Source organism: Rhincodon typus, chromosome 40, assembly GCF_021869965.1.
Source record: "Rhincodon typus isolate 14 chromosome 40, sRhiTyp1.1, whole genome shotgun sequence".
Classification (NCBI taxonomy): domain Eukaryota; kingdom Metazoa; phylum Chordata; class Chondrichthyes; order Orectolobiformes; family Rhincodontidae; genus Rhincodon; species Rhincodon typus.
In genome coordinates this window covers 15,895,067-15,903,710 of record NC_063371.1, presented here as the reverse complement: position 1 = coordinate 15,903,710, position 8,644 = coordinate 15,895,067, and the positions used below count along the sequence as shown (strand labels likewise).

General features: G+C 46.0%; 1 protein-coding gene across 4 annotated transcripts in view; it reads right to left on the bottom strand.

The window, feature by feature from the left end:
• Positions 1–8,644, bottom strand: part of slc39a14 (solute carrier family 39 member 14) — a 30,132-nt gene that overhangs the window by 9,700 nt on the left and 11,788 nt on the right. For all 4 annotated transcript variants that reach the window (XM_048618572.1, XM_048618570.1, XM_020511823.2 and 1 more), the window contains exons 3-5: positions 7,998–8,244; positions 5,108–5,294; positions 474–643 (exon numbers count right to left, since the gene is read on the bottom strand). In XM_048618572.1, coding sequence (XP_048474529.1) covers positions 474–643; positions 5,108–5,294; positions 7,998–8,216 — 576 coding nt within the window. In that variant the 5' untranslated portion in view covers positions 8,217–8,244. The remainder of the gene's footprint in view (positions 1–473; positions 644–5,107; positions 5,295–7,997; positions 8,245–8,644) is intronic.

Sequence of the window (8,644 nt, the reverse complement as noted above, 5' to 3'; positions counted from 1 at the left end):
TGACCCCTCCCTGGGGAAGAGAGATTTCCACATTCTGACCCCTCCCTTGGAGAGAGATTTCCACATTCTGACCCGTCCCTGGGGGAAGAGATTTTCACATTCTGACCCCTCCCTGGGGGAAGAGATTTCCACATTCTGACCCCTCCCTAGAGAAAGGCACGCCCCCCTGAAACAAATCTGGTGTGTTCAGCTCAGATGGGCCTGTGTGTGTGTGTGTGGTGTTCCTATATACCCGTTACCATTGCCCTTGCTGGCTGGCAGAGAGGACTGGGGCTTTGGGAGCTGGGGGCATGGGTAGGCAATCAGTGGGCACTTTGATCGTCTTTGGATCTCCTATTGGATCAGGGAGGAGCAAGACAGTCGAATAGGAGACTCGGTCTCGGCCAGCACTGAAATGGTCAGCAGCAAACACGAACATGAGCTGACTCTCCATGCACCACTGACGCTCTGTGAATTAAGATGTATTACAATACCTCAGGAATGAGCTGAAAGAGGGCGTTAGAGTAGAGAGTGCCTATCGCCAGGGCGATGAAGTACAGCAGCAGTCGCTTGTAAAAGGTTTTCCTCATGAATGGTACCACACTGGCCCCGATCAGAGAGCAGAGAGATATGACTGTCACACACAAAAAACCATAGCCCCAGACTGCCCGAGTATCAGTCCGACAGCCCAGGTGAGGACATGGTCGAGGTCCAGGTCAGGGTTCCATACCAGGAAGCAGGAGGCAAATTATTCAATAGAAGGGCCAAAGGCAAAGGAAAGGACAAAAGAAAGGAGAGGGAAAGCAAAGAGAAACCATTAAACTCATCAATTCATGTCAAATCAGGTCCAAAATGGGACCATATCATCATCCAATTTGATTGTTTTCAAGGACACAGAATATAATGTAGAGTCTCAGGTGATTTCTAGAATAACAGTCATCTCCGGCCTCACTTGACAATATAACACAGCCATTGATACTCTGACTTTATGGATGAACCCATGAGCAGAACAGAGATAAAGCTACGTAGCCAACCTACCATTCCCTGGGACTGTAGCTGGCCTTCACCATGGAGCCACTTCTGCTGTTACATGCACCAGCTCATTTTTTAAATTCACAATTCACCCGCATCCTTTCCAACTCCCAGCAGACCCAACATGTTTTTTTTTGGTTGAGTGTGGGGGTTAAGTGTTGCACAATTCCATGACTGTTTGTGTGAGGAAGTGTTCGTGGACATTACCCCTGAGCAGCTTGGCTGAAAGCTGAAGTTATATCATTGTGCTCGGCACTGCAAGTACCCTGTTCCCCTCGATACAGGAGGGGAGAGTTTCTCTCCTCCACCCTGATCAACACCTTTCGCCGCCTTAAAGATCTTGTATATCAGATAGGAATACAGGTTTACTTTCATGCAACCTGACCTCATCATTAAACCCTTCGAGCTTCTAACTCGAGCCTAAGTGGAGTGATGCCATGTTTCCAATTTCCTACTCCATCCTGGACGAGGGCGCCGTTATTCTAGAAATCAGACCAGTGCAATGACAGCAAACGGAGAGACAACTGGTCACTGGGTTTCAGTTTGCAAAGTCTAGGCTGCTGTGTTTGAAAGCCAGGGTGTTGGGGCAGGACATAGTGGTGATGACAAGGTCAACTGCACCTTCAATCAGAATAAAGAAAAAGTGGCCCCAAGCAGGTTGGAAAATATCAATTTGAATCTTTAAGCAGGTTTCCCATGGGATCTGGAGAGTAACACGAAGAGTACTCTACTCTTTGCCATAATGTCTCCAAATCCTGAGGAAACAGGGAATCAGAATGGATTGCCGTTTTCCAATGTGGACTGGTCCTGTTAAGAAGGAGACAGCTGAGCATCGTCTGTGGCCCCACCTTTTCCAATTCCTGACTGGGACCTGGCAAAGCCTAACTGCCAGATCTTCCAGTGGGTGAGGGGTTTCCAACGCTGCCGTGCCACATTTTCCAACCTCCCCGACCCCAGCAATGATCCCCATGCAGGGTTCCAGCAACCAGTGGTGCCCAGTTTCCACCTGGGACAGAGACTCCAGAGCTAAACTGAAACTCAGTGAAACAGCCAGTTCAGATACCATTGTGAGCAGCTTCAACGCTCTGAGGGACTGGATGTCATGGATTCAGTCAATCACCAAGACCTCCTCCCTTTGAGGTCCAGAGGAGTGGCTGAATCCAACTGTATAATGAGACGAACGGCATGCTCCTGAAATTTAACCTCTTCACCTGACTCACCTGAAGGTTCAGTGAAGTCTGACTGATTCCAGGATCAGCTCATGGTGGCCAATGTGGGGTGCGTTTGACCCCAAGGTACAAGTGCCATGGGGTATGTCATATCGAGAGTCAAATGTACCCATTGAGGTCCAATAGCTGACTCTGGCACTGCAACAAATTGTTTTGATCAGGGAGCTCGAGAGAGAGAGATTTGGTCAAGTGCAGTCCATGTGACGCGATGAGCTTTAACACTAGAATGTGTGTGGTGAAGTGGGATTGTGCCTCTCAGAGTGTTGAAGCAAAAAGTAACAGTTAGACAAAGTCCAACAGGGATCATTATCCCACAATAATTTACAGCACATGCCCCATATCAGAATGGGAGGGGGAGCTTGTTGAGGAAGTACTGCACCTCTGGAATCAGCTGGAAAATGGCAGTGGAGAACAATGTGCCAATCGCCAGGGCAACAAAGAAGATCAGGAGCCTGTGGAAAGACTGCTTTCGCTGGCACAGCGTGATGCTCACTCCAAGCAACGAGCTGAGGTTTACCACAGATACGCTGAGAAAACCAAAGCCCCACACTGTGCAGTGAAAACAGATCAGTTGAGACATTATTTCAAACGGTATTTCAAACCCAATTCCGCTGCCAGTTAACTCAGGAACACACCTATTGCTGCATCACCATCTCAAAGCACATCACAAACAAACGTACAAACAAGGAACTAGAGTTAGACATTCAGTCCATCTAGCCTGCTCCACCCTTCAATAAAATCTCGGCTGATCTCATTTTAACCTCAACTCTGCATTCCTGCATATTCCTGATCATCAAGAAACTATCTACCTCTGTCTTAGAAAAAAAAGTAAAAATTCTGCATTCGCTGACTTTTGATGAAGGGAATTCCAAAGATTCACAATCTTCTGAAAGAAAAATGTTTCATCATCATCTTCAAGCGCCCCCTTGTTTTTAAACAATGACGCCTAGTTCTAATTCTCTTACAAGGGGAAACATCCTTTCCACATCCAATTGGTCAAGTCCTTTCAGGATCTTTCATGTTTCCGACTCTTCTTTAACTCCAGTGGATGCAGGTGTAGCATGTCCAACCCTTCCTCCAAAGGTAAGAACCACTCATTCTAGGTATTATTCCTATAAATGTTTTCTGAGCTTCTTCCAACACTTTAACATCCTTGCATATGTCCTGTGATCATTACTGTACACACAAATGCATATGCGATCTCACCAATGCTGTGTATAATTAAAGCATCACCTCCCTGCTCTTGATTTCAATTCCCCTCACAATAAAACATAACATTCTATTAATTGAGGAAGGGTCACCGGACCTGAAATGTTAACTCTGTTTTTCCCTTCACAGATGCTGCCAGACCTGCTGAGCTTTTCCAGAAACTTTGTTTTGTTCCTGATTTACAGCATCCGCAGTTCTTTCGGTTTTTATTCTATGAACTTTTCTGATTACTTGCAGTATCTGCATAATAACCTTCTATGATTTATACATTTTGACACCCAGATCCCTTTGCATCTCAGAGCTCTGCAACCTCTTACCAGTTAGATAATAGGCTTCTTTTTGTTTTTCCTGCCAAAATGGACAATTTCACACTTTCTCACACTGTACTCCATTTGTCAGATCATTGCCCATATCCCCTTGTAGATTCCTTAACTCTTGTTCACAATTCACATTCCTGATTATGTTTGTGACATCAGAAAATTTGGGAGAATTAGAACCACACTTCTCTCTCAAACTGTGTGTAAACTTTAATCATATTATGATCCCTGCTACCCATGGGCACTTTCACACTGATTATCCAATCCCATTGGTCAAAAGCAGGTCTAGTAAAATCTGTTAATATAAAGCAAAGAACTGCTGATGCTGGAGATCGAAATTAAAAACAGTCTGGTGGTTCTGATAAAAAGTCACTGGTCTCAAAACATTAACTCTGCTTACTTCCACAGATGCTGCCATACTTGCTGAGTTTCTAAAGCAATTTCTATTTTTGTTGGAGTAAAACTTGCTCTTTGAGTGGTACCATAACATCTTGATGTAAGAAACAGCCCTGAAAACATTCAATAAATTCCTCACAAAACCTACTTTTCCCATCTGATTTTTCCAGCCAAAGTAGGTTAAAATTCCCCATGATAATTGCTGGAGCCTTTTGATAATCCCCTCTGAGACTTTCTTCTTTGATACTCCCTCCTACCTTGTGAGTACTGTTTGGAAATCCGTGTACAGCTCTCACAAGTGACGTCTTGCCTTTATCATTCCTCATCTCAACACAAACTGCATCTACATCCAAAGTTTCCTGAATCTAGGTCATCACAATCTATTAATCTAGGTTATCACACTCTATTATGCTAACATTATCTTTAATTAAAACAGTCACTCCTCCAATTCCCTGCCCTGCCGAAATGTCACAGACCAGTACACCCAAATCTACACTTGATCTTGTGAACCGAAGTCGCAGGAGACAAGACACACAGTCAGCTTCTGTCACTGGAAATGTGGGGAAATTGACAGCACGGTGATCCCTCAGCACTGACCCTCTGACAGTGCAGCACTCACTCAGTACTGACCCTCCGACAGTGCGGCACTCCCTCAGCACTGACCCTCCCACAGTGCAGCTCTCCCTCAGTACTAACCCTGTGACAGTGCGGCTCTCCCTCAGTACTGACCCTCCCACAGTGCGGCGCTCCCTCAGTACTAACCCTGTGACAGTGCGGCACTCCCTCAGCACTGACCCTCCGACAGTGCGGCGCTCCCTCAGTACCGACCCTCCGATAGTGCGGTACTCCCTCAGTACCGACCCTCCGACAGTGCGGTACTCCCTCAATACCGACCCTCCGACAGTGCGGCACTCCCTGGGTTTTAGAAGACTGGAAGTCACTTACCCTCCGAGGGTGTGGGCTTTAAGAGAACAGTGGCCTCATTCTCCTCATTCTCCTGCTTTTCTGCAGCACATGCTCCACTCTCCAGCTGCTGGAGGATTGTTGGACAGATGTTTTTGAAGGTGGCACTGTCTATCCTGCTGTTGTTGTTGAGATTGTGAATTGCAAAAAGCTGTGATGAGGAAAAGCACTGGATGGGGAGAGAAAACATCACCGAGTCACTGTTGTTCCTCTGAACTCCCTCCCAGTCTCTCAGCAACATGCGTCAGACCCTTGTTAGTCTTTTTATTAATCCTTTCACAGGCATGGACAAGGCGAGCATCTGACTGATATTCCTGATCGCCCTTGAATTGAGTGGCCTCATGGGCTGTCGATAACACGATGGGTCAAATGGCCTGCTGGTGCACTGTAACAATTCTGAAAATTTTTTTTGGGTTTCAGAGGGTAGCTGAGAGTCAAAAACATTGCAGTGGGTCTGGAGTCACATGTGGGCCAGACCAAGTAAGATTGGCAGATTTCCTTCCCTTTTATACTTTTTCCCCCTCTCACCTTAAACCTATGCCCCTCTAGTTTTGGATACCCCTACCCTTTGCTATTCACCTTATCTGTGCCCCTCATGATTTTATAAACCTCTACATGGGCACCCCTCAGCCTCCACTGCTCCAGGGAAAAAAATAACCCAGCCTCTCCTTATAACTCAAACCTTCCAGTCTCAGTGACATCGTTGTAAACCTTTTCTGCACCTTTTCCAGTTTAGTAACATCCTTCCTATATATGTAGAGACAGAGACCCATTCTCTGCAAACAATGGAATATGATGACAGTGAAAGCCATCAGCGATTCTAGCAACAACCCACCTGTATCAATAACATCCTCTGTCATTGATTCATTCATCTCTTACCTGATCTGGTCTACATGTGACTCCAGACCCTCAGTGATGGGGTTGACTCTTAAAAGCCCCATGAAATGCCTCAGCAAAACACACAGATCAAGGGGGGCAATTAGGGATGAGGAACTGTTTACCTACAGTTTAGGAGTGCATAAGGACGGCACAAGTGGGGAAGTAAGGAGGGGGTTCATGGAGAAGCAGAATGGGGTGAGTGGGCGTGTGGTGGGGTTTACCTGTGATGATCCTAAAGGGAACAGTCTGAAGTTTCTCTGACCAAAACAGCAGATGGTTCAGGAGTAAATTTCCGAAAGCAGGAACACCGAAATGGGAATCCAGCTTTGGGAATGCGAAGAAAAGCTGGAATCCAGAATCAGGCTCAGTTTCATTGACTGGCAAGGTCTGGGAACATTCCAAAATAGGGATAAGATAATTCATCCAATCTCAGGGAACCACAAGGACTGGGAGAGAGCTGACAGGGTATAGGAACTGAGCATAGAGATCCAGATTAGGGGATAGTCAAACAGGCAGAGAGAGTGGCAGAGGCGGAAGTGGGAAACAGGTCGGAAATCAAGCCTTGGAGGGGCTAATGCTCAGGGTTTGAGTTTCCGTGGGAATGAGAACCAGCTGGGGAGGCAGGAAAATGATGGGCGCAAAATGGCCCAACAAAACCATAAAGTCGCAGCAATCAGATTCAAACTTCCATTTGTATGACAACTGTAGTGAGTGGAATGAGGTCAGCCAGTTGGATCTGATAGAATCTGAGTTCCCTGATTGGACCAGGTTAACAGCCCCAGTCAGGGAGCCCTGGCTGACAGATAAGAACAGGAGTGTCAGAGGTTCTGTTTGCTCTGAGAGAGCTGGCTCTGAATGAGGCCAGTCCTAAAGTCACAGATTCTCCAAGTGTAAATAAAGGGTGACTTGGTGATGGATCCCGGCCTCTGTGGAGTTATTTCAACAACGTGCATGTCCTAAAAACAATTCAAGGCACTTGACAGAAAGGATCAATCAGACAACATCCGACAGCAACTCATCAGGGTTGATGGTTAAACTGGCAGGTTTTAAGAAGCATTAGGGACAGCAAGAGGGAAGGTCTGCAAAGGACCAACGGGGTTTGGGGAATTAGAGACCGAAAGCATATTCACCGATGGTGAGATCATTAAAAATGAGACTGTTCAAGACAGCAGTGTTACGGACCAGGCCAAACCCCCTCAAAGCATGTCAAGGAGATAGCCTAAACCCTAATTTTTTCTTATTTTATAGGCATATGCCAGGCTGTGTGTTCTGGATGCGATTCATACAGTCAAACTATCAGACTTGAAGCAAAACACACTTTATTTATACACTATAGTTAAAATACAGACAAAATAAAAAAAGAACTGGCTTAACTGTAATTCTTTCAAAATACTCAAAAAATAAACTATTCATTAACTGTTCCAATAGACTAACATCCCATAAGCAAACCCTTGGCAAAGGCAAATTTAGTAAAATAAATTGTCTCACAGACAATTCTAGCAGCAGGAAAAGAAACCCGCATTTAGCTGTAAGAGGGAGAGGAATCAGAGCTTCCACACCCAGCTTCAAGACCCCAGCAACTGCAGAAAACTAAAACTAAAAATCCTGGTCCTATGGGAACTTGTCCCCACCCATTCAGACTGCTTCTATTTGTTTCAACTTTTAAAAAAAAACCGAGGCCTCACAAGCTGTTTACTGGCTTTGAGCAGACCACTTAGCACCTCTGTCTCAACCGTTCTTCATCGGGAGGAGGATAAAATACAGCTCTTAAAGCCAAAGTATCATCAGAGCAGCAATAGGAGAAGGGTGGGTAAAAGAGACAGGAAGGGACTGAAGAAGGTCAGGGACATAATGGAGAATTTTCACATCGGGATGCATTAATTCACAGGGAATAACCAGAGTGGAGAGGTGAATGGGACATTGTGCGAATGAAGAGATGTCAGGATTAGGAGCTCAAGGTGACAGACAGCAAAAACAGCAGACAGGCCCTCACCTTGGAAAGGTTGTTGGTGCTGTGACCGGTTGGTATGCTGGCACTCCCTACACCAATGTCCAGCCGGTTGAGAAGAGCCTTTAGCTGGTGCAGCACAAGGACTTCATTGTCTCCATAGCGTTGCAGGAGGTCATGGAGAAAGGCTGTGGGTAGAATGGTCACATTGCCTTCTGCGGTAGTGACTGAGAGCGGGACACCCAGCAGCAACAGCAGCCACATGTTGTGATGCTCACCCCAGAGACGCAGGCTGAGAAAAGACAAAAGGCCAAAGATCAGCACATCACCGTCAGACATGACCGATTTCTTCACACAGACCAAGGTCAGTCAAAAAACCTTCCCTTCATCCCATACCGAATGGCGGCTAAATTCACGAAGAGACACACAACAGCAGAAAACCTCACCAAACTACTGCCACACATGATGAGGTGGGCCGCAGAATGTCAGCTTTCAGGACAGGAAGTGCAAAAACACACACAAAACAAACAAGAAAACTTTTTCCTAGTGCCCCAGACAATCCCAAAATGTCCCAAAGCACTTTACAGGCAAAGAAGCATTTCTAAATTAAGTCACAACCATGACAAAAGGCAGATGGGTCGGAGGGTCAGTGCTGAGGGAGATCCGCACTGTTGGAGGGTCAATACTGAGGG